Here is a 25,417-nt window from a genome sequence, read left to right as displayed (position 1 = left end):
GTCATTCCCCTTCCTGAAAACCTTTCAGTGGCTCCCCATTTGCTGTCAAAATGAAGTTCAGGGGCTTCCCTGGTGGTTAAGAATCTGCCTTGCAATGCAGGGGATACTGGTTCGATCCCTAGTCTGGGAACATTCCATATGCCTCGTGTTCAACTAAGTCCCAGTACCACAACTTCTGAAGCATGTGCGCCTGGAGCTCCACAAGAGAAGCCACCACAGCAAGAAGTCCATACACCACAACTAGAAAGTAGATCCCACTTGTCACACTCGAGAAAAAGCCTGTGTGCAGCAAGAAAAGACCCAACACAATCTAAAATACAAATAAATAAATACATGAACAAAAATTTTTTTAGAAAAATGAAGTCCAAATGTTTTGAGCTGGCTCAAAAGACTCCCAGAACTCTTTCCTCACTCTTCCCTTCAAACTTCCAACTCAACCGCTTGAAGTAACTTCTGCTTTTTGCCCTTTTCATGGGTGTAAAGTAACAGCTGTTTTAATGTTTATTTCTCTGATTACTAGTGAATTAGAGCATCTCTTTAGTTGCTTGTTAATGTTCTGAATTTCCTTTTGTAATTCCCCAATTGTATATTTCACCCCTTTTCTGGTGGATTTACTGCCTTTTGTATGTTGATTTGAATATTTATTTATATATCCTTTCTACATATGAATCCTTTATTGATTTTATATCTTTCCTTGTTGGTTTTAGACACTGCAAATATCTCTGATCTTCTTTCTCTTCCTGGAATATGCCATGCTCATCCGGCTTTGGGGCTTTTGTTCTCGCTGTTCTCTCTGCTTTTTATATTTATCTTCCAGATACTTGCAAGCAGGGGTCTCTGGACATTTAACTCTCAGATATCACCTCCCTAGACATATCCCTCTGCCCAGGCACTCTCCATTATGTCACCTGGTTTTGCTATCATTTTGATTGTTTACTTTACCATTTGTCTCCATATTAGCTGTGTATAAACTCCAGTCTCTCTTTGTCACTGTTTAACTTCACCCCCTAGTGCAGTGCCTGGCACACATAAGTCCTCAATAAATGATCTGTTAAATGAATAAATAAATACACTCCAGTCACAGAGCACAGAGTGAAGAGAAATTGAAAGGCAAGTCCAAGAATAGGGTCCTTCAAGTGACACTTCAAATGATAAAGAGTTAACATTTATGGAGTCTTTTCCATGAGTCAGGTACTGGCTAAGCACTTTACATGGATTATTACATTGGTTCTCATAATAATCCTAGGGGTAGGAACTGTTTCTATCTTGTTTATGAGATGAGGAAAAGAATAAAGGAAGGCACACAAGATCCCACAACTAGTATATGATAGAGAAGTTACCAGGACCCCGGGGATCTGCTCTAGAGCTAGAATTTTCTAAACTATTTTATTTAGTTTTTTGGCTCAGCTGGGTCTCAGTTGCAGCATGCAGGATCTTCAGTCTTCTTTGCAGCATGTGGAATCTTTAGTCTTGGCATGTTAACTCAGTTGCAGCAAGTGGGATCCAGTTCCCTGACCGGGGATCGAACCCCAGCCCCCTGCATTGGGAGTGTGGAGTCTTAGCCACTGGACCACCACATAAGTCCCTAGAGCTAGAATTCTTAAACCACCCCACATACTGCTACTCCAGGAAAACGTGTCCTGGAGGCAATGGATGCGACCGGGATGCATGCAAGCATGCAATGCTTACTGATGCAGGTAAGCATTCAGTCATGTCCGACTCTTTGTGACCCTATGGACTGTAGCTGGCCAGGCGCCTCTATCCATGGCTTTCTCTAGACAAGAATACTGGAGTGCGTTACCATGTCCTCCTCTAGGGGATCAAACCAACCCAGGGGTTGAACCTGAGTCTTTTTCGTCTCCTGCATTGGCAGGCAGGTTCTTTACCACTAGCGCCACCTGGAAAGCCGGTGGCCAGGATGGAGTATCCTTACAATCAGAGAAGTCTGGTTCTCCATAGTGGCTCAGTAGGTAAAGAATGCGCCTGCAATGCCGGAGACCTAGGTTGGGACGATCCTCTGGAGGAGGGCATGGCAAGCCACTCCAGTATCCTTGCCTGGAGAATCCCCATGGAATGGACAAAGGAGCCCGGTGGGCTGGAGTCCATGGGGTCGCAGAGTCGGACATGACCGAGAGACTAAGCACACAGCACCAGAGCAGGAAGTGAGGGAGGTGAGGGAGACAGGGAGGCCCAGACTCACGTCCTATTTGACATTATAATGAGGCCCAGAGGGGATAACTGATGAGGCCGTGACCCCTGTGAGGTTAAGACAAGAACCCCAGGCCTCGGCAACTCCACTTCTGCCTCATGTTTTCTCTCGGCAGGGACCGCGTGGCGCGCATTGGGCTGGGCGTGATCCTGAACCTGGCCAAGGAGCGTGAGCCGGTGGAGCTGGAGCGCAGTATGGCTGGCATCTTGGAGCACATGTTCAAGCACTCGGAGGAGACGTGCCACAAGCTGGTGATAGCCGGCGGCCTGGACGCGGTGCTGTATTGGTGCCGCCGCACGGACCAGGCGCTGCTCCGCCACTGCGCTATGGCGCTAGCCAACTGCGCGCTGCACGGGGGCCAGGCGGTGCAGCGGCGCATGGTGGAGAAGCGTGCCGCCGAGTGGCTCTTCCCGCTAGCCTTCTCCAAGGAGGACGAGCTGCTGCGCCTGCACGCCTGCCTGGCCGTGGCCGTGCTGGCCACCAACAAGGAGGTGGAGCGCGAGGTGGAGCACTCTGGCACGCTGGACCTCGTGGAGCCCCTCGTGGCCTCGCTGGATCCCGGGCGCTTCGCCCGCTGCATGGTGGACGCCAGTGACACCAGCCAGGGCCGCGCCCCTGACGACCTGCAGCGTCTTGTGCCGCTGCTCGACTCTTCGCGCTTGGAGGCGCAGTGCATCGGGGCTTTCTATCTCTGTGCGGAGGCAGCCATCAAGAGTCTGCAGGGCAAGACCAAGGTGGGTGCAGGTGGAGGATGGAGTGGGAATAGGGGATTAGACAGAATCTGGGAAGGCTTCCTGGAAGAAATGGCATTAAACTGGGACTTGAAGTATAAATAAGGGTTAGGTGAAATAAGGAGAAAGATTAGAGACTAGGCATTGTGGCCTTGAAGGCAAGACCAAGGTTTTACACAGAGGACACCAGCATTTGACAAAGATCTTCCTGACAGCTGCAAAGAGTTGGTGTTGCCAAGGGTGAGGCTGGAGGCCAGGGGGTCAGATAGGAGGCCATGCAGGAGGCACTTGGGATGGTGCAGGTCTGGGGCATGATAGCAGAGGCAGAGAGAGCAGACAGATTTCAGAGGTGCTGCTGCTGCTGCTAAGTTGCTTCAGTCGTGTCCGACTGTGTGACCCCATAGACGGCAGCCCACCAGGCTCCCCTGTCCCTGGGATTCTCCAGGCAAGAACACTGGAGTGGGTTGCCATTTCCTTCTCCAATGCATGAAAGTGAAAGTGAAGTCGCTCAGTCGTGTCCAACACTCGGCGACCCCACGGACTGTAGCCTACCAGGCTCCTCTGCCCATGGGATTTTCCAGGCAAGAGTACTGGAGTGGGTTGCCATTGCCTTCTCCGTCCAGAGGTACTGAAGAGATAGAATTAAGACTTGCTGGGTGGCTGGGTGAAGAAGAGAAAGGATCTGAGGTTGGCTCCTGGCTTTGGACACAGCCTACCCAGTGGGTGATGGCAGCCGGTACTGAAATAAGGTGAACTCAGTGAGACAGGTTGGGAGTAGGCAGGAAGTGAATTCATTGGGACACCTGGAGTTTGAAGTGTCTCAGAAATGACCAGCTGGGGCACTCCAGTGGGCCATTTTGTCATTTGGCTCTGGAGTTTAGGAAGGAGATGAAGTATAGAGACAGTTTTGGGGCAGGACATCTCTGTGTCAGCCAGATAACTCCACCTGAGTCCCAAGGGGTTCCCAGTCTCAGGGCCTGATCCACAGCCTTTGCCCTCTACTTTAACTTGCTGTGTGACCTTGGGTACCTGGCTTCCCCTCGCTGGGCCTTTTTAAAGTTTTGGCTAAAACTCATGGCAAGCAGCACTTCCCTGACCAGGGATTGAACCTACATCCCTGCAGTGGAAGCCTGAAGTCTTAACCACTTGACTGCAGGGAAGTCTTGGGCCTTTATTTGTCTCATTTTTGTCCTCTGGAAAATTGAAGGAGTAGACTACAGCAGCTGTTTTTACCCTGGATGTGAGACTACTAATAGTTAAATTATCAAAAGTTTTTAGGATTTGTTTTTTAAATATTACAGAAGATAAAGAGTCTGCCTGCAATGCAGGAGACCCAGGTTTGATCCCTGGGTCAGGAAGATCCCCTGGAGAAGGAAATGGCAACCCACTCCAGTATTCTTGCCTGGAAAATCCCATGAATGGAGGAGCCTGGCAGGGTACAGTCCATTGGGTCGAAAAGAGTTGGACACAACTGAGCGACTTTTACTTTCACATAATGTCACTCTCCTTCCTTTGTATTCCTCTGGAGGTTTGGGGGGGTTAGTGACCCCTGGTGCACAGAGAATGGTGCACATTGCATGGACAGACTCTATCTGTATGACAGTGGTCATCTGGGGCTGATCAGGTGACATCAGAGGAATGTGTCTCACAGGTGATTGTCACCCATTGTGTGTGTTCCCATAGATCCAGAAGAGACCATTGTGTTAGGGGTCTCTGAGGCCTCTACCAAGGTCTGGTGTTCTAGGAGCTTCTGATTCTCCTCTCTGCACCCCAGTGTGGGGCCATGGGAGGACTGGTGTTACAAAGCAGCCATTCTGCTTTGGGAGGAGAGATTTAAAGGGAAGCACAGAGTGAGGACCCCAAGGAGGGGGTTTGGGCAAAAGCCACGACCACCAACTCTGGCACCTCTTTCCCAGGAAGGCCAAGTGAGAACTATCTAATAAAGACACAGTGAGTGCCCTGCAGTGTGCCAATTATGGGACCCCAGGGATGATTAAGACATGACCTCAGCTTCCAGCCCAGTGGAAGTTGCACTATCGGTTAACAACAATGGCATCCAGAGTGTGGCACAAGGTCTAATTGGAGGTATGGGCCCAGCTGTGAGGGAATCAAAACAGGCTGCATGGTGGAGGTGCCAATCAATTTGGATCCAATAAATCAGTAGGATTCCCACAAGCAGGCTGGAAAATCTAAGGGTCTGGAAATAGCACAGCTGAGGCCCAGAGGAGGGAGAGCCTCCATGGGTGGGTGGTTTGGTGAAAGAGGATGGGAGGAGGAGGGATTGGTGGGCGCAGGCTGCCTGGTGCCCAAGCTGGCAGCCATATTGAGATCTAGGCTTTATCCCAGGGCAGCAGCAGTTGTAGATGGGAGACATGAGAGGGACCTGGTGAATAGCTGAGGGAGATTCAAGAGGGGGAGATTCACAGTACTCAGTGATTTATTGGATGAAGGCAAGGCAAGGGGAGACAGTGTGGTTACAGCGGGGAGAAGAGGGGAGGGGAGGGACCAGGCCTGTTTCGGGAGGCTGGTGATTTGGTGCATCCAAGGCCTCCTCTCCCCACACCTCTCCCCAGGTATTCAGCGACATAGGTGCCATCCAGAGCCTGAAACGCCTCGTCTCCTACTCCACCAACGGCACCACGTCGGCGCTGGCCAAGCGCGCGCTGCGCCTGCTGGGCGAGGAGGTGCCGCGGCCCATCCTCCCCAGCGTGCCCAGCTGGAAGGAAGCCGAGGTCCAGACGTGGCTGCAGCAGATCGGCTTCTCCCAGTACTGCGAGAATTTCCGGGTAGAGCTGCACGGGGTGGCCGGCTGGCAGTCGGAGCAAGCGCATCCCCGAGGGCCGCGTGGCCGCTAGGGGCGCCCTGCACACAGGCGACAGCGCCCCATCCCGGCACCGCTCGCCTGAGGCACCCGGGGTGGCCTTCTAGGGGTGGGGAGCCCGTACTCAGCCATTTCCTGAGTCTTGACGGTTCTCATCTGGGTCCCATCCACCTCCCTCAGGGCCATCTCCAGCTCCCTCCCCATGATCTTGTGCTGGGTGGGGTCCACAGGCTGAGGAGGGAGGCCTCTCCTCACATCTGACCCCTCCTCCAGGAGCAGCAAGTAGATGGAGACCTGCTTCTGCGGCTCACCGACGAGGAACTCCAGACCGACCTGGGCATGAAGTCAGGCATCACCCGCAAGAGGTACAGAGCCTCCAGCCCGCTTGTTTTTACACCCCCTTCGCTCCCCGGTCAAGACCTCAGCATCCTCTCCTCCCCTGGGTGCAGGTTCCTCCGGGAGCTCACGGAGCTCAAGAGCTTCGCCAACTATGCAACGTGCGACCGCAGCAACTTGGCTGACTGGCTGGGCAGCCTGGACCCGCGCTTCCGCCAGTACACCTACGGCCTGGTCAGCTGCGGCCTGGACCGCTCGCTGCTGCACCGCGTGTCCGAGCAGCAGCTCCTGGAGGACTGTGGCATCCGCCTGGGCGTGCACCGCGCCCGCATCCTCACAGCCGCCAGAGGTGAGCCTGCCCACCTGGGCCCCCACCCCTGCTCCAGCTTCGGCCCCAGCGTCAGCCCTGGAGGGATGAGGGGAGACGCACCGCACCGCGGGGACTTGGAGCCTCACTGCGGCTTGATTGATTGATTGATTGAGCATGTAGGCTGTGCCACGCGGGCTCTGAGGATGCAAAGATGAGTATGTTGCCCTTTGGCTTCCCTGGTGGTTCACGGGGTAAAGAATATGCCTGCTACCCACTCCAGTATTCTTACCTGGAGAATTCCATGGACAGAGGAGCCTGGTGGGCTACAGTCCACGGGGTCGCAAAAAATGGACTCAGCTGAGTGACTAACATGCACTTTGCCCTCAAGAAGTTCCCTGTCTAAGCAGTTGTGTTTCTCATAGCCCCAGACTAGAAACAAGCTGAATGACCATCACTGGTGGCATTCGCATAGGAAGGAAATTGAGACAGCAATGGAAACGAATGAACTCCACCCACAGTGTGTACAAATCTCATAAACATAATCAATGCAAGCTTGACACAGAGTATACAGTATGACTTTTCTACTCTAAAATCTATAGTATTAATAGCTGACTGATTGGGTGATACAATTTTTTAAATGCAAATGAGTGATTACTGTGAAAAAAAAAAAAAAAGTTCCCAGTCCGAGGTGGGTAGGAGGGTGGGAGGAAGGCAGATCTATAAACAAGCACATGAGGGCCCAGGACTCCAGTGGGGAGCCTAGAGGAAGCACCAGCTATCCTGTGCACCCAGGCCTGGGCTGTGGAGAGGGGGGGTGGGCTGCCCAGGTCTTGCAGGCTGTATTGGGGGTGGGTGAGGGGATGATGGTAGCAGGAAGAGCAGTCCAGGTGGAGGGAGCAGCGTGAGCAAGTGTGGAGGTAAGACCGCCTGGGGGCTGCATACAAGGGATGTGGGTGGGAAGACAAGGGGCTTATCCTATTACCCGACAGCTTACAAAGTGTGGGTGCTTTAGGGAAGTCAGGGTGAATTCTAGGGTTCTAGCAGCCCTGTTGATTTATTAATTTAATTTACTAATTTACTATATAGCTAATGTTTATCATCAATTGCTATAGACCAGGTCCTGATGAAGTTTTTAAAATTTTATTTTTGGCTGTGCTGGGTCTTCCCTGCTGCCCGTGGATTTTCTCTAGTTTAGTTGCGGTGAGCTGGCTAGTCTTCATTGCGGCGCTCAGGTTTCTCATCATGGTGACTTCTCTTGTTGCCAAGCACAGGCCCTCGTGTGTGCAGGCTGCAGTAGTTGCGGCACACAGGCTTGGCAGTTGAGTCTCAAGGTGGCAGGGCTTAGTTACTCCGAGGCATGGGGAATCTTCCCAGCACAGGGATTGAATCCGTGTTCCCTGCATTGGCAGGCAAATTCTTCTTCACTGCGCCACCAAGGAAGCCCTTGAATTAGTGTTAAATAGATATTATTCCATCTCTACATCCATTTTGTGCCATGGTGTTAATTTTTTAAGTCAGCTTTTAAAGAATAAAAGAGGTATACTTTAAAAGTGTCCAGTTTGAACAGTTTCGAATGCCTACCCCTGTGTAACCACTATCTGAATTAAAGATAAAGAACATTTCCATCATAGGTGTTAATTTTACAGATGATGAAACTAAGATTTAAATACATTTTCTAAGGTTATTAGAGTCATTAAATGACAACCGGGGTTTCAGTCTCTGCCTTGCTACCTCATAAACAGACAACATTGTGAGTGTTGTCTGACTAGTATAAGAAGATGGATTATTTTCCTTCATCCATTCACTCACTAAGTATGCACTAAGCTCGCACAGGGAACAGGGACTGGGCTTTGGCTCCATTCTTTTGCTTGAACCAAAGCAGATTAATTTCTATCATTTTTACACTGCAGCTCCCAATACATCCCTGAGATTTAATTTTTTAAAAACAAGAGGGTGCTTCAGCAAAAATAGCTTACCTACACCTTCGGTAGGGAGTAGGAACTCGTGCACAGTTTTTAAGTGGGGGCAGTGACACACTAGAAATTGGATTATTTATTTACTTATTCATTTTTGACTGGACTGGGTCTTCACTGCTGCATGGGCTTTCTCTAGTTGCGGTGAGTGGGGCTATTCTTTGTTGCAGAGCACAGGCTCAGTAGTTGTGGCTCTCAAGGCTCAGTTGCCCTGCAGCATCTGGGATCTTCCCAGACCAGGGATTGAACCTGTGTCCCCTACATCGGCCAACAGCTTCTTAACCATTGGACCACCAGGGAAGCCCTCTCTATTTTGGGAGCAAGCCACTCTGCCTGGGATGGGCCGAGAGGGCTGGGTGTGCAGGGGCTGATGTACCTCGTGGTGAATGATGGGGAAGGCCCACCGTCACCAAGCCGTCTCTTGTCTGCTTCAGAAATGCTACATTCCCCGCTGCCCTGCAGCGGTGGCAAGCCCGGCGGGGACGCTCCAGACGTCTTCATCAGCTACCGGCGGAACACGGGCTCCCAGCTGGCCAGGTGAGGGGGGCGGGCCGGCAGGCAGCCTGGGGCCTCGGGGTGCGGTCCCGGCAGTGACCCTGGACCTCCTGGCAGCCTCCTGAAGGTGCACCTGCAGCTGCACGGCTTCAGTGTCTTCATCGACGTGGAGAAGCTAGAAGCCGGCAAGTTCAAGGACAAGCTCATCCAGAGTATCATGAATGCCCGCAACTTTGTGCTGGTTCTGTCGGCTGGGGCTCTGGACAGGTGCATGCAAGACCACGACGGCAAGGACTGGGTGCACAGGGTAAGTGCCGGCCTCGGTGGCCCAGAGCTGGCCTGTGGCCCAGGGCTCAGCCTCCCCTTTCAGTCTTTTAGTTTATGTTTTATTTTATTTTTATATGTTTCTGCTATCTTCGGTGTATTTTTTTAATTGGAGGATAATTGCTTTACAATATTGTGTTGGTTTCTGCTGTACAACATGAATCGGTCTTAGTTATATATATATGTCACCTCCCTCTTGAGTTTCCCACCCATCCCACCCTCCTAGGTCATCACAGAGTGCCAGGCTGGGCTCTCTGTGTTACATAGCAGCTTCCCACTAGCGATCTATTCTCTTTCTTGTCTGCATATGCCAGCAACTTCCATGGCCCAGCTGGAAGTCAGGAGCCAGCACTGTGACTGTACTAGGACTGTAGCAACTTACTTAGCTCTCTGAGCCCCAGTTTTCTCATCTACAAAATGAGGATAACTTACCTGTCCTGTTCACCTCATAGAACTGTTGTGAGGGTCAGAGAGGGATCAACATGCTTTGAAAAATAACCTCTGTGAGGGAAGGGAGGCTGGAAAGCATAGTGATAGGCACAGTGGAAAAGTTAAGAATGCAAAGCTGTGAGTTTAAATCCTGGGTCTGGCTTTGAGCAAGTTACTTAATTCCTGAGTTTCATGTTTATTACTGGAAAGTGGGATAATTATAGTACCTACCTCCCTAGGGTAGTGTTATAAGGATTAAAAGAGCTAAAATTTGTGAAGTGCCTAGCAGAATGCCTGGCACATAATTGCTGTATAATGGCAGCAATTATTATTGTTAATATAATTATTGTAAGTACTACTACTGTGTAATTTCCCCATTGTATCCTGAGTGCGTAACACATAGTAAAACTTATTGAGTACTTATAGAATGGATGGATGATGGATGGATGGGTATCACATCTGTAGATTATTAATCATTACTCATTAGTCAGCAGAAACTGGGACCAGGGCTAAGGGAAGCAGCAGTCATATGGATAGAGGCCTTGTCCTAAAGTAGTGAAGGAGACAAGAATATGCCCAGAATGACTAGATCATATATAAATTGGTGTCATTGTAAAGTCAGGTAGGTGAAATTCTTACTTGCTATAAGAACATGAAGAACAGGAAAAGCATCAAGGGCTGGAAAAATCAGAGGAGACTTCATGGAAGAAGCAGAACTTGAGGAGTCTAAAGAATTTATGTCAGTGGAAGAGAAGGCATCAGAGGCAGGGAAACAGCATGAGCAAAGAACAAAGGCAGGGATGATAAAAGTGCCGAAAACCGACATTACTACTGGTATTGCCTTCTCATTTTACGGACGAAGAAACTGAGGCTCAGAGAAGTAGAATAATTTTTCTAATGGCCACACTGCTGGGGCAGAAATCAGAATTGGGCTTTGAACTCTTGTCTCTCTGACTCCAAAGCCCATGCCCTTTCTTCGGATGTAGCTTTGTCCTATGACTCAGATCTGAGGGGTGGATTCAGCTGACACCAGAGTGACTGTCTGCATCTCTCCCCAACTCCAGGGTGTAGGAGGGGCTGAACACTGGGTTTGGTTTGGGGAAGGGATTCTGGGTCAGAGAGACACCCTGGAGAATCACAGCTTAGCGTAGGTGGCAGGCAGCCTTCTGAGAGAAAAAGAGGAGCACTGTGAGCTCCATGACAGCACAAACCTTGCCTTGTTCATGATGCCTGATGCCTAAAACCATGCATGGGACAAAGTAGGCTCTGGCAGACTTTATAGAATAATTGAGTCAACGATCAAACAGATAATTCTGATGAAGCTGAGATGAGCGGGAGAATGGATGTCCTACATGAAGTCTCCCTTGACGCTTTTTCTGTTCTCCGTGTTCTTATAGCAAGTAAGAATTTTACCCACCTGACTTTACACTGACACCAATTTATATATGATCTAGTCATTCTGGGCATATTCTTGTCTCCTTGGCTGCTTTAGGAAAAGACCTCTATCCATATCTACTAGGTTTATTAGGTCCGAAGACTCAACTCAGTTTTCATTCTTACCTGGCTGTTTGATCTTGAGCAAGTCATTTCTTGGCCAGCCTCTGAATCTGTGCAGTGAGCACAGATCCCTGTCTTTGCTTCTGTTTAACAGATGAAACAAACGTCTGAAGGTTCCCCAATAAATTGCTGCAGGGCCAGAATTCACCCAGGTGATCAGCAGAGAGGCAGACAGCTTGGCTGAAATAGCCTTGGACTTGGAATCAGAATGCTTGAGTCTGGGCTCACATGTGTATGACTTGGGCGCAAATCCCTTTGCTGGGCTTCCTTCTTCTCAGTTGTAATATGGAGAGGTTCCCCAGAAGCCAATCGGGGTTGAAGTTAGAGATTCCTTCCCCAGGAAGGCTCTGTTCCACAAGCATGTTTGATATCCCTCACTGTTCCAGCTGACTGCAAGGAGTGGGGAGCAGGCAGGTGGTGGGAGCCTTCGCCTTGGACCAGTCCCAAAGGCTCCATCATCCCTCCTTGGTTGGTTTTAGTGCTTAATTGCTTCTGGTTTTGAAACTACTTTCCCCGAAGCCACACTTATAGTGGGTAATCAATATGGAAAACCACAAGTGAACTGCACTCAAAAAGTCCAATCTCTGGGGTTTCCCCTTGAAAGGAAAAAACACTCAATAAGCACTTACCCCAGCACCCATTAATAGCAACATCCTCAGAATAACCTGGTGAGGTAAGTTTTATTATCCCCACTTACACAGGAGGAAATGATAACACTTGTTATTTATTAAGCACACACTGCATGCTAATTGCTAGTCTAACACTTGCCGTGGGATAGCAGTTATTCCTCCCAACAACCCTACAAGATAGGAACTATCATCACCCCTATTTTAGAAATTAGAAAACAGGCTTTGAGAGCCTGTTGTTTTTGCCTCACATAACAGAGCCTGTGTCAGAGAACCTAGGTGTGAACACAGATCTGATGATTCAAAAGTGCAACCCCCAAATGCGGTACTATTTTATTCATTCATACAGCCCCTCAGCTGTGAAATATTTAGCAAAGGCAGGCTGTGGGCAGGGCTTTGTGAAAGATCGGGAGATACAAGGGGAGTGAAACCTGGACATTGTCCCCGCCTTTATGTCTGGTGGAGAAGACAGATAAGTACATTTCTCACTTGTGAATTTAAATTTCCAACAGTAGCAAGTTCTACAGAGCCTATGAAAGCCTGTAAGAGGAGCATCTGATCTGGTCAGGGAAAGTGAGGGAAGACCTCTCTAAGAAACCTGATCGAGCTCAGATCAGAAACATGAGTTGGTATTAGCTAGGTGAGAGGGCAGGGAAGAATGTTCTAGACAGAGGAAGAAGCATGTACGAAAAGGCCCTGTGCAGGGAGGGAAGATGGAAAATCTAAGAGGCTGCGAGGTCTGTGTGGCTGAGGAGACAGTGCAGAGTGGAGTTTGAGGAGTAAGTTGCAGACAACCACACAGAGCCTTGAACCCTATTCCAAGAGCCATGTGAAGCCATGAATTCGAAGTAGGGGGTGACATGATAAGATTTGCATTTTGCAAAGAGCTGCCAGGTGAAGGGGCAACCTGGAGGATGAATGAGAGGAGGCTAGAATGGATGAGAAGAGACCTGGAGGGGCTTAATGCTAATACGGGGTTGGAGCAGGGCAGTGGTGGGGGTGGAGGTGGAGAAAAATGAAGGGATTTGAGAAATAAGTAAGGACTACAATTGGCAGGGCTCAGGATGGATTAGTTTGGATACAGGGGATGGGATGTGCTTCTTGATACCAAAATTTGTTCGGGATTTTTTTCCCATACCAACAACTAGTTCTCCACCCCGCCACACAGCTGGCTGTCCCACAGTTCAGTTCAGTTCCGACACTCACGACCCACCTAGAATGAGCATCAGATGCCATGGTTTAGCGGCAGCTCCTGAACATGCTGGCACCAGAGATCGGTTTCGTGAAAGACAATTTTTCCACAGGCCAGGGAGGGGGGTGTGCAGTTAATTGTTGCATCAGCTCCACCTCAGATCATCAGGCATTAGATCCCGGAGGTTACAGACCTCTAGTTTAAGGGATCAGCCTCACAAGTCTGCCCTCACTTCAGATCCAGTCCCGAGTCCCAGGCCACCTGCACTGCTTGTCCGTCTTGGCTACAAATTCAGGGGTTCCCATGACTACCCCTCTCAGGTTCAATAATTTGCTAGAATGATGTGCGTGCATGCACACTAAGTCGCTTCGGTGGTGTCCGATTCTTTGCGACCCCATGGACCGTAGCTTGCCAGGCTTCTCTGTCCGTGGGATTCTCCAGGCAAGAATACTGGAGTGGGTTGCCATGCCCTCCTCCAGGGGATCTTTCAGACCCAGGGATCGGACCCTCGTCTCTTATGTCTCCTGCATTAGCAGGCGGGTTCTCTACCTCTAGTGTGACCTGGGATGATGTGCAGAATTCAGGAGAGAACGATTACTGGTTTGTTATTAACATAAAAGATACAATTCAAGAACATTTAAATGCAAGAGATGCACAGGGCAAGGTAAGCAGGGGGTGGGGGAGTTGGGAGCGTGGGCAGGGGAAGCATGGAGCTTCCATGCCCTTCCATGCCCTCTCTGGGCCACCCTCTCTGCACCTAGATGTGTTCACCAACCTACCTGGTCAGTCCTTAAGGGTTTTATGGAGGTTTCATTATGTAGGCACGATTGAGTCACTAGTGACGTCTCAATCCAGCCCCTCTTCCCTCATCCTGGAGCTGCTGGGGGCAGAGGAACTGAGACTGAAAGTTCCAACCTTCTAATCACAGCTTCCTCTTCCTGGCCACGAGCCCCCATCCTGAAGCTATCTAGGCACAGATCCCCATCCCCAGGTCATCTGAGAGGGCTTTAGGAGCTCTGCGCCAAGAATATATATATATGGTGTTGTTTAGTCATTAAACTCTTCTGCAACCCCATGGACTGTGGCCCACCAGGCTCCTGTGTCCATAGGATTTCCCAAGTAAGAATATTGGAGTGGATTGCCATATCCTTCTCAACAGGATCTTCCCAACCTGGGGATCGAGCCCGTGTCTCCTGCATTGGCAGGGAGATTCTTTACCACTGAGCCATCTAGGAAGCATCTACTAATATGTATTTACACACACACACACACACACATATATAGATATATAGATATATGTGTGTGTTTATTTATTATAGTCAAGGTGGACTTCAGGGCCAGAATCCAACCCTGGGCTCAGCCTTGGGCTACTGGCCCTCCCAGTGCCTGCCTGGTCTCAGGACCCCCAGATGGGTCCCCAGTGCCGTCCTCTTCTCTTCTTTCTCTAGGAGATCGTGACTGCCTTGAGCTACCGCAAGAACATCGTGCCTGTCATTGACAGCTTCGAGTGGCCAGAGCCCCAGGCCCTGCCGGAGGACATGCAGGCTGTGCTCAACTTCAATGCCATCAAGTGAGGAGGGGGCGGGGCGGGTTACACAGGCCCCCGGCCCGCAGCACCCTCTGCCCAGCCCTCTGACCTAGCTGCCTGTGTACCCACAGGTGGTCCCACGAGTACCAGGAGGCCACCATCGAGAAGATCATCCGCTTCCTGCAGGGCCGCTCCTCCCGGGACTCGTCTGCTGGCTCCGACACCAGTTTGGAGGGCACTGCACCCCCTGGGCCCCATCTAACCAGCCCCTAGCTCCCACTTCCGTCATGCCCCCCATTTCCATCATCCTCCCCACCCCAGTGGAACAGCCCCTCAAACTGGCCTCCCTGGGCTGACGCAGCCTGGGCTCTTCTCAGGAAATGGCTCTCTAACTCCCCTGCCCTCATGGTCCACCTCAAACCCAACGTCCTCAGTATCTGCAAAGAGAAGGGAAGCCAGGCATTGGGGGTGCTAAGACCTCCCCCAGGCCCTTGCCCTCAGTTCCTGTCTTGAGTGTGGAAGGGTCACTGCTCAGCTCTGAGGAGGTTCTGGAGGAGGAGGGTTTGCTGTGTGTTAACCGTTCCTGCCCTGCCAACAGCCGGCTTGAGTAGAGTGAAGGCAGGCAAACTCCAGCAGGGGTTGGTGCCTTGGCCACCCCTCTCCACCAAGCAAGGGCTTGGGCCCGGGAGCCAGCCAGGGATGAGAGGCCAGCCATGGTCTCCACTGAGAGTGTGCCTGGCCCCTGCGCTCACCACTTCCTACCACCTGTGGCCTTGCCTCATAACCACTTAGTGCCCATAGCTAGCCTGACCTGACCCCAGGTCCCCTCCCAGCCTTCCTGATGTGCAGCCTCCTTTGCCACACCTGGGGTCAGGGTGACAGCGAGCTGGCCCTCACTCAGGCTGGTCAGCAGCTGTGGCCTGTGCTCATGGGTGCAATGGGAGCTCCTGCTTGGGCCTGAGCAGGGGAGGCTGCATCTCAGAGTGCAGCTAGCCAACCTATTATGCCTTGGTGCTGTGTGCCAGGCCTCTGCCCAGCCTGGCTCAGCCCCTCATCCACCCACCAAAGGCTGCTCACCACCCACTGACTCAGGGAGGTGGAGCGAGGCAGCTCCGTGGGGCAGCAGCAGTAGCCTGGGCAGAACCTGTAGCTCCCCGGTGTGAACCCACTGCCCCCCAGGAGGGGAGAGGCAGGGCTGGTGAGGAGAGGCAAGATCCTGAAAAAGGGGGGATTTTGTTAAAATTCCCTTCAGGACACCTGGGGTGGGGCCCGAGTTCCTGCATTCCTCATGAACTCCCCGGTAGGCTAAAGCTGGTGACCAAGGAATGACACTCAGTACCTTAGGCAGTCAGGCTCTAAGGCCTCACAGATGTCGGTCATTTCCCTGACACTTCACCCCCTGGCCTCTAATCACCAGAGCAACCTTACCTGGTATCATCTCTGACAGAGGACGACCTGAATGATGTGGCCAGTGTCCCAAGTCACCAGAGACGCAGACCAGGCCTCCTGGCACCCCGTCCATGGCCAGGGGCACTGCTCTCTTGAGAATTATCCAGGAGGCTGCATCCCGGGCAGGGCTGTTGCTCTACAGAACGGCCGGCTTCCCTCTTGCCCCCAGGACTCTAGCCATGGGGGACAGGCTTTCACAACAGATGCCCGACCCAGAGGCTGTAAAGAAATAACCGAGCAGAAGTGTCCCTCGGCCCCTTTCTCCACCAGGGGTAGAGAGCATCTCCTGCCAATAAATGCAGGCTCCAGCTAATGGGCTCGGCGGGCACCGGCCCAGCCCCTCCCCTCCCAAGGGCAGTGGGTTCACAACTGGCTCAGGTCCCAGAGCTGCCTCCCACAGAAGCAAGCTAGGCCCCTCGGAGCTCCTCAGCCACATCTATACGAAGTCAAAGGTCTCGCTCCAGGCTTGGAACTCCTTCCTTCCACTCCCCTCCCTGCCAGACCTCTGAGTGCCCTTCACCCTTTCTCCTTCATGCTTCATGAACGCCCACCAGTGTTAGGTCCTGGACAGGATGGTACCGAGGCAGACCGGATGTTGCCCCCAAGAGCAGAGGCTGTAACAATATAATGTGATGAGTCTCCTCCAGAGAAGTCCTTGTCTTCCTGTTCCCCGTCAGTCCCACTCTCTCGGGAGACCCCTCACCAGCAGTACTCTGAGAGGTTGCCCAGCACACCCTCCACTGCCTGCCTCCTTTCTCTGGGGAATCAGAGCCCAGCCTCCAGACCCTGCTGGAGCAGCTGAAATAAAAACCCTCACTCTGCCAGGCCAGTGCATTCAGGGGCCTGCCTCCCTCGCCATAACCAACCACTGCCCCGATCGCAGCCAGGGCGGGCACCTTGGCCCTCACCATCCACCTAGGCCTGGCCTCACAGAGCCTCTCCTGAGACAGAGGGCTGAGAAACAGCCTTCCCCCACCCCCAGCCTGCTCTGACATTGCTTTGAAGGGTCAGAGTTTTCTGCTTGGATGGGCTGTAACTGCTGCCCCCACTATGGGGCTGAGTCAGCCTCACCCCATCCCACCCCTCTCCGAGACCAAGACCTTGCTCATGACCAAGAAATACTCAAAAGTCAAAAGTCCAGCTCCAACTCATTTAGCCTTCCTGGGGCCCCACAAATAGAGGCATTCCATTTTAGAATGTATGAGGTAGGAAGGATCTAAGAACAATATTTAATCTAGTATTTCCTAACTTGTCGAACCATGACCAGACAATTGGGGGGTGTCGCTGAGCTAGCCCTTCACAGAAGGCCACATACGAGTCAGAGGCGGTACCTGGAGTAGATCCCAGGCCTGAGGTCAACCCAGAGCCTTTTTGCCCACATTCACACCGCTGGGCCAGGAGAGGGGCCTCTCCTCACTTGATCTCACGACAAGGGACAGTGACATGGGAATCTGGTAACAGGCCACGACTGACCTTGGTTTGCCTTGGGCCACCCCCATTTTACCTGCATGATTTCTGACCAGGAAACTGGCTGGCAGGGCACATGAGAGAGAATGAGGGTGGAAATACCAGCAGGGGACTATGCCCTGTGGCCAATTCTGTTTTGAAGAGTCAGGTGTTAATCTGATTTGCTTGGGGGCTTATGGTCCTCATCAAAGCCAGTGCCTTAAGACCCAATCTGATTCTGCCTTTCAATTTCAGGCTTCCCCAACACCCTAGAAATGGGCCTCGCATTCTCTGGGACTTGGGCCTCCTGTACCATATGGGGAGGCTGGGCCCATCTCCAGGTTCCTGATGACCTATAGGTACCCAAGGGAGGGTGTTGGCACATGGCCCTGCTGAAATGCCTAGAGATGGGGGGTGTTAGAGAGCTGAGTGGTAGCAAAAATTGATTCTGCTTGGGCTGGTGTAGCCAGGAAGATTGGGACGGGTGCCTTCAGGGAGTGGATCTCTGACCCTGAGGAATGAGCAGCCAGGGCTCTGCCCAGAGCTTCTCCACTGGCCTAATGCAAGCATGCCAGCACTTTGCCTCCCAGAAGCTCAGAAGACAATGGGCAGTCAGATGAGGACTGAGCCAGCTGTGCCCGGTACCAATCTCATGGCAACTCTGGGGGCTCCTGTCCTTTCCAGAAGCTGCTGCTGCTTGGTCTATGGCGGGCAAACTGGGAAAACAAGGCCCCATAGCCTAATGCCATGGGGAAGCCAGGAAGTCCATTTCAGAGTGATTATACTGACTTATGAAGAAAGCTGAGCGCTGAAGAATTGATGCTTTTGAACTATGGTGTTGGAGAAGACTCTTGAGAGTCCCTTGGACTGCAAGGAGATCCAACCAGTCCATTCTAAAGGAGATCAGTCCTGGGATTTCTTTGGAAGGAATGATGCTGAAGCTGAAATTCCAGTACTTTGGCCACCTCATGAGAAGAGTTGACTCATTGGAAAAGACTCTGATGCTGGGAGGGATTGGGGGCAGGAGGAGGAGGGGACGACTGGATGAGATGGCTGGATGGCATCACGGACTCGATGGACGTGAGTCTGAGTGAACTCCGGGAGTTGGTGATGGACAGGGAGGCCTGGCGTGCTGCGATTCATGGGGTCACAGAGTCAGACACGACTGAGCGACTGAACTGAGCTGAACTGATGCTGATTGGCACTGCTAAGCCCAGCAGATTAATTCCCACCCAGAGACAGCAGCATTCTCCCTCCGGGGGACACCAAGTCCCTCCCCCAAAGGTACCATATTCATCACTAAGGAGTGATGAATTGAACACTCTGAGCTGCCCAGTTTGGGTTGGAAGCAGAGGTGCCAGCCCTCAGGCTTCAGCTGGTCCCTCCGTCAGGACCTCTCCCCTCCCCTGGAGGGTTCTGTGTGATTCCTGGCCTAAAGAGTAAACAGATCCCTGTTCCAAATAGGGGCTCCCCCGCCACCTGCCCTGAGTGGATGACAATTCGAGATCTGGGAGTCATAGGCTGGCACGGCTGTGGATGGGGCAGGGGCCTTGGTCCAGGCTGACCATCCTGTCCAAGGTGAACACGGCCCTTTGCGGGGGTTTGCCACTATGCTAAGGGCTGGGATCCAGATGCGTCTCCTTCCAGTTGGTCAGCACTCACGTTGCTCCTCTCGCCCTCTGTCCTTGGGTCCAGGCAGATCAGGGGCTCTGGGGAAACTCCTGGAATTCAGGGCAATGATTATCCCTTTCCAGTATCCTGCGAGAGACCAGAGAGAGGGTTCAGACTTAACATGGGGGGCACTCTCACCTCCTGGAGGAGTGACATGGGCTTTATTGGGTGGGCTAGTCCAGGTAACCCTCCCTCCCCAAGCTAAGAGGTGGAAGACAAAACAGAGGGCTCGGGGAAAGAGAAGCAAGTGGGTCAGGTGAGCATGGGGCCCAGCCACAGCTATCCCAGGAAGCTCTCCAGGCTTCCCTCTAGCACATTTCTGCCACAGTTGTTGCAACTGTAAAATGGGAATGGAGAGTGGCGAGGGGATCTGAGTGCGAGAACACAGCCTTGCCAAGCAGCACTGTGAGCGTGTCCCTTCCCCTGCTGGCCTCTGCCTTGCCCCTGGAGAACCGCTCCCAGAGAATCAGGCAACCATCTGCAAGGGGAGAGAGACACCCACAGGGGAAGAGCTCCAGAAACGAGGAGGTTGGGAGGAGGAGGAAGAGGAGCCCTTTAGGTAATCGGCTCCATTCTGACCGTGAGTCACAGCCCTGTATTACCCCATCAGGATGGCCGGGATGAAGAGCAGTCCAGCTCCCAGGAGGAAGGGGAAGCCCTTCATGAAGTTCAGGGTGGCTGGGTAGAGCGAGTTGAAGATGCCGGAGGCCATCAGCATGGCCAAGCCATTCACACAGGCCAGAGCAGAAAAGAGAGCGCCTGTGAAGAAATAAATACCACACAGAAATTTGAAAGACCTAAATGCAAATTCTGGCACTACTACCCAACAGCTGTGTGATCGGGGGCAAGCCACTTCACCTGAGTCTGACCTTTCTCACCTATAAACCCTACATCATGTGTTGTGTGTGATAAGGCTTCAGTGAGGTCATACGTGGAGAGCACCTGTGCTATAAAATAAACGGCTGTTGTTAAATCTATTACAAGGACATGTGATGTCTTCTCGAAGAAGTTTGATAAAGTCTGATAAAATCATGTGGGGTTTATCCCCTTTGGGATCATCTCTTGTTCAGGATAAATTTCTGGGTTAATTCTCAGTTTCAACACTTATTAGCTGTGTGATCACTGAATAAGTCATTTATCTTTCTGGGTTTCTGTCCCCCTTCTGTTAAACAAGGACATTACCTTTCACAGATTGTTAGGAATGCTGGTAACATTATATACACAGGTAAAGCAGCTATGCCGGGGCCTGCCCTCCTAGAGGCAGTCAGTTAGCAAAGGCTGTTCTTTTCTCCTGTTCCTCTTGGCATCTCTGGGCACAGTGAAGGAGCTAGAAAAAGGCTTATTGAGTGAATGAATGGAAACAACAGAATGGTTGTGAATGAATGGTTCTGGAGACAACAGAACCCACGGTGGGATATATGACATGAAAATCTCTGCCATCACCAGAACCTCTTTCCCGGGTAGAAGGGAAAAGGAGGATAAGCCAGATGTTTTCTGACTGTGATCTAAAGACCCAGTGACCTGAGAAACTACTCTTTATAGATATGCCAACAGAACACAAATTGCAAAGTAAGCTCAACCCTGGGCTTCCCTGGTGACTCGGATGGTAAAGAATCTCCCTGCAGTGTGGGAGACTCGGGTTCGATTCCTGGGTCAGGAAGATTCCCTGGGAGAAGGGAATGGCAACCCACTCCAGTACTATTGCCTGGAGAGCTTCAAGGGCAAAGGAGCCTGGTGGGCTACAGTCCAGGGAGTCGCACACAACTGAGTCAGATACAACTGAGTGATTAACACTTTCATTTCACTTTTGCTTTGAAGCTCAACCTAACAGAAGTTGAGATTAAACTGTCAGACTGTCAGAGCTCGAAGGGCCTGCAGATGTCACCAAGAGCAATTCACGTGTGTTACAGATGAGGAAACAGGCCCAGAGAGGGAAAGGGACCTAACCAAGATCACACAGCTGGTGTGACAGAACCAGGACTAAAAACACAGATCCTACGCCCTGGTGCTCTTAAAAACACACCCGGGTGTGCAACCTAGGTCCACCACTTACTGAGTGATCTTAGGTGAATCAGCTGAACACTCTGGGCCTTTGTTTCATCTGCCATGCGGAAACAATGAAACCTAAGTCACCAAGTTGTTTTGTCTCCTTCGAGCTTGGACACTGTGACCCCAGGGAAGCAGGGGCCTGGGCATGGTCACGTCCATTTTGCAGATGGAAAAGCTGAATTCTGGAAAGGGTAAATCTTCTGCTGGGCTTAAAAACATAAGCCCAGCAAAAGAACATAATCACATGCAGCTGACTGCAAATTCCGACTCTGATTTGGTCGGGAAATGCAAATCCCTGTGGTCCTCTGGCAGCCCTGGGCGCTTGGACAGCAATGCAGTTGTCTTAGCTACTTTTCCAGGGTGGGAGGAAGGAAGGTAAGCTCCTCCCAGCCCATGGCTGCCCTCGGCCCAGTTTAGGCAACGCTGGCCTGAGGAACCAGACGCAGGCTGACCCTGATACTCACCCTGCTCCGATTGCCTCACCAGTCTAGATAGCTTGGCCCGGATGATAGGGGTGACGACCAATGACAGGAAAAGGAGCCCGTACCCTGGGGAGAAAGAAGGAAAGATGGAGAGAATGGGCTGGGGAGGGGGTGCCCCAGTGAGATGTAGCAGAGCTCTTGTGTCCCCCCCATGAGGGACGCAGATTAGACACTGGAAGAACTTCCCTGATGAGGAAGGAGACCATGAGGGCGCACAGTAAGCACACAGGAAATGCGAGTTCCTTTTCAATGGACATTTAGTGACTCACAGGCTTATACTGTTTTCTTAGGAAATGTTTCTCTTCCTTGTGCAACTAACTGTTACCTCCTCAGCAAAACTGCAAACTGTTAAAGGACAGTGGAGCCTCCAAAGTGGCTACACGATGAGGCCCCGCCCCCAGAGCCCCTGAAGAGGACAGGCACCCCCAAATCCCTGAGCAATGACAGTGCCTTCATCACCTCTGCAGCCCTGAAGGCATTGAGCCCAGCACACGGAAGACGTGCCTGGAGGATGCTGTGTGTAGAAGGTGCCTGGCCCTCATCAGCTGCACTGTCCAGAGGAGCAGCCACATTAAGTCTGTGATTACTGGGACTTCCCTCGTGGCCCAGTGGTTGAGAAGCCACCTTCCAATGCAGGGGACGAAGGTTTGATCCCTGGTTGGGGAACTAAGATGCCACGTGGCTCGGGGCAACTAAGCCTGCGTGCTGCAACTAGAGAGGGCCAAGTGCTGCAGCAACGAGGCCTCGAACTCTAGAGTCCATGTGCAGCGACAAGAGAAAGCCCGTGTGCCTCCATGCCAAACATTAAAAAAAATCTGTGCTTTAATCTGTGATTACTAAGTGGCTGACTGTACACATTTTCAGGCTCTCTTAAATCTGTTCATTCAGGAAAGTGAACTTCCTCATTTTCAGCTGTCCCCTCCAACCAAGAAAAATGAAAAGAAGAACTAACACAAGCAGGAATCTGATAGCTGTGGTCTGAGAAGGCTGGCTTTTTTAAAAAACCCAAGGTCCTGTGATCCTTATCAGAGAAGTGAGCATTAAGGCATTAACAGCATGGACTTTGCTTAAAAGCACCAGAGGAGGTAGGAGTGAAGCAATTAGCGTACAAGCAATACTATTGTCTTTGGCTCTATCTTACAATATTTATGGTTGGTAATGTGAATTAATTACTTTGGCTACTGAAGGTCTATCTTTTCTGTATAACAGGTGGGTTTTGTTTTTTTTTTTTAATGAGATTTCTTAGTCATTTGTCCTCCAGTGCAGGCTAGGGCCACAGTGATGTTTCCAAAGACATGGGCATGAACTGCATTTGGGGACAGCAGGTGGCCACCCAGTAATTCTGAAACACACTGTTGCTGAACCCATACACTTTACCTGTGAACATGAGAGGTGTGATGGTAGCAAATGCGAAGACCATCATCCCCAGGATATTGAAGACTAGGCCAATCTCAGCCACCCAGGTGTCGGCCAGGCAGTACTGCAGAAGCCGAAGACCCAGCAGACTGGTGAGGTATGGGAGCTGCTGAGCTGCAGAACCGTAGCTGATCAGCCGAGAGTCCCAGCAGAGGGGTGCACTCAGCTCATAGAGGGTGAGGATGTCCTGGGCCCCAAGGTGCACTGTGATCATCACGAAGATGGCCAGTGAGTACAGGGCTAAGTGCTTCCTGGACTTCTCCAGGGCCTGGGTCACATAGAGCTGGATGATGGATCGGTGGTGACGGAGTGTGAAGAGACGGGTAGGTGTCCGCTCCTTCACTGTCTCACCAAAGCAGAATGCTGCATAGAGGGTCATGACGGTCAGCAAGGCCAAGGCGAGCCAGAAGGGGTTGACATAAACCTGCTCCCGGAGCAAGGAGCCACCAGTGAAGCTCGCCAGCATTCCCGCCACCCCAATGCATGCTTCCAACAGGGCCATTCGGATAGTACGGGTGCGGCTGGAGCTGACGTCAGCCACGGAGGCAAAGCCAGCGGCCAGGAGCCCACTGAAATCGCCGAGGAGGGCACAAAGGATGCGGCCCAGGACCAAGTAGCTGATGTGGAGATGCAGCTGGACCACAAGGATGGACAGCACAGTCTGCAGCAGCAGGCCGAGGGAGGCCAGCACCAGCAGTGGGCGGCGGCCCACACAGTCACTCCAGGCGCCCAGCAGGGTGGATGAGAAGAGTCCCACCAGGAAGCCGCCCACGTTCATGTAGAGGGTCCAGTGGGAGGTAAGTGTCTCCACTTCCTGTGGGGGCAAGAGTTGTATTATGGGGACGGGGAGAGCTATCCCTCACGCTGGGCTGCCCACCCCCCACACTGTCACCAACCTGGGAGATACAGGGATCTGGACTTTCTCTGAAGCCCTAAACCTCAGGAGAATTTTAGTATGGATGCTGGAGAGGATATGGCAAATTTGTAAGATCCATTCCTTACTTTTACCACTGTGAATGAAAAATGCTGCTGCTATATCAGGGTTCAATCCCTGAGTTGGAAAGATCCCCTAGAGAAGGAAATGGCAACCCACTCCAGTATTCTTGCCTGGGAAATCCCATGGATGGAGGAGCCTGGTGGGCTACAGTCCATGGGGTTGCAAAGAGTCAGACACAACTGAGTGACTAACACTTATCATTTGTAATCTTTTGATGTTCCTCCAACCTGGTTTTTAGCACAAAACTCCTATATATCCTGGCTCCTCCCTTATCTCTCAGGAGCAGTCCTTCAGAGCTGTCTGAGAGACTGCCCCCAGGGCTTGAGTCCTCTGAAAGTTAGCTAAATAAGACAATTTTCAGGGCTTCCCTGGTGGCTCAGTAGTAAAAAATCCACCTGCCAGTGCAGGAGACACAGGTTCGGTTCCTGGTCGGGGAAGATTCCACCTGCTGCAGGCTAACCAAGCCTGTGTGCCACAACTACTGAGCTGTGCTCTAGAGCCCCTGTCCCCAAACAAGGGAAGCCGCCTCAGTGAGAAGGCCCAGCACTCTGCAACTAGAGAGTAGCCCCCGCTTGACACAACTGGAGAAAAGTGGGGGCAACCATGAAGACCCAGCATAGCCAAAAATAAAACTGAAAAAAACTCTCATCTTTTTAAGTTGTGCATTTTGTTTTTTCAGAAAATACCCCCTTGTTAACCCTCAAAGCTCGCTTTATCTGCATCAGCTTTAAGCATCTCTACACCGCAGTTCTCAGGCTCCAACTTTTGCTCCCGCCCCGCCCATCACCCAAGATCCTAACTCCTGCGGCCGTCCCCAGTCTTTACCCAGGCCCCGCCCCTGCCACGCTCCTCGCTTCTCCGCAACCCCCCCCCAATACATCCACGCGCGCGGCCCCTACCTGCGCGATGGGGTTCACGCTGTGGTTGCTGCAGCTGCCCCTGTGACGGGTGCCATTATAGCCAAGGTCTGCACTGAAACGGTGCCACAGGTACTGCGTGGTGACCGGACCCTGCAGGACCAAGGCGAAGTTGGCGAGGAAGACGAGTGGCTCCACGCAGCCGCGGCACAGCACGGACCGGGTGGGCCAGGCGCGGGGCTCGGCCGGGGAGTTCGCGCGCCCCTCCATGCTTGCGGGTTTCTTGCAGAGTTCGCGCAAGGCAGAAGGTTCATCTTTCTGCGCCTGCGCTCAGCGTCTTTTTTTTTTTTTTAAGTGGGCGGGACGGAGCCAGGACTGGTGAGCCCCTCCTTCCTCTCAGCCCCTCCCTCTCTGGGTTAGGAAGGGCAGGCGGGGCCTCCCCTCCTCGAAGCCCCTGACTTACAGAGTGACCTCGCCTAAAAACTGCCGAGATATCGCCTGGCACTCCTTCCCAGGCCC

The 25,417-nt window shown here is 51.9% G+C and overlaps 2 protein-coding genes across 2 annotated transcripts in view; one reads left to right on the top strand and one right to left on the bottom strand.

The window, feature by feature from the left end:
* SARM1 (sterile alpha and TIR motif containing 1) overlaps positions 1-17,228 on the top strand; it is a 24,471-nt gene extending 7,243 nt beyond the window's left edge. The window contains exons 2-9 of the mRNA XM_040243938.1: positions 2,325-2,943; positions 5,514-5,726; positions 6,035-6,126; positions 6,211-6,446; positions 8,815-8,917; positions 8,993-9,182; positions 14,452-14,573; positions 14,663-17,228. Of these exons, the coding sequence (XP_040099872.1) occupies positions 2,325-2,943; positions 5,514-5,726; positions 6,035-6,126; positions 6,211-6,446; positions 8,815-8,917; positions 8,993-9,182; positions 14,452-14,573; positions 14,663-14,804 (1,717 nt within the window). The 3' untranslated portion in view covers positions 14,805-17,228. The remainder of the gene's footprint in view (positions 1-2,324; positions 2,944-5,513; positions 5,727-6,034; positions 6,127-6,210; positions 6,447-8,814; positions 8,918-8,992; positions 9,183-14,451; positions 14,574-14,662) is intronic.
* On the bottom strand, positions 17,132-25,417 carry SLC46A1 (solute carrier family 46 member 1). Its single transcript, XM_040243939.1, has 5 exons — positions 24,941-25,417; positions 23,006-23,858; positions 21,611-21,694; positions 19,700-19,856; positions 17,132-19,184 (listed from the first exon to the last, which is right to left on the bottom strand). The coding sequence occupies exons 1-5, from the start codon at positions 25,166-25,168 to the stop codon at positions 19,127-19,129; spliced, it is 1,380 nt and encodes a 459-aa protein (XP_040099873.1). The 5' UTR covers positions 25,169-25,417; the 3' UTR covers positions 17,132-19,126.

The sequence above is a fragment of the Oryx dammah genome, unplaced genomic scaffold (assembly GCF_014754425.2).
Source record: "Oryx dammah isolate SB20612 unplaced genomic scaffold, SCBI_Odam_1.1 HiC_scaffold_8, whole genome shotgun sequence".
Lineage (NCBI taxonomy): Eukaryota > Metazoa > Chordata > Mammalia > Artiodactyla > Bovidae > Oryx > Oryx dammah.
Note: the sequence above shows the minus strand (reverse complement) of the source record. Positions and strands in the feature narration are given on the sequence as shown.

Coding starts and splice junctions, on each gene's coding strand:
- SLC46A1 (XM_040243939.1), bottom strand. CDS start 25,168: ATGGAGGGGCGCGCGAACTCCCCGGCCGAGCCCCGCGCCTGGCCCACC. Junction 23,859..24,940: donor GCGTGAACCCCATCGCGCAG/GTAGGGGCCGCG, acceptor TTGCCCCCACAG/GAAGTGGAGACACTTACCTC. Junction 21,695..23,005: donor CACACCTCTCATGTTCACAG/GTAAAGTGTATG, acceptor CTTTCTCCCCAG/GGTACGGGCTCCTTTTCCTG.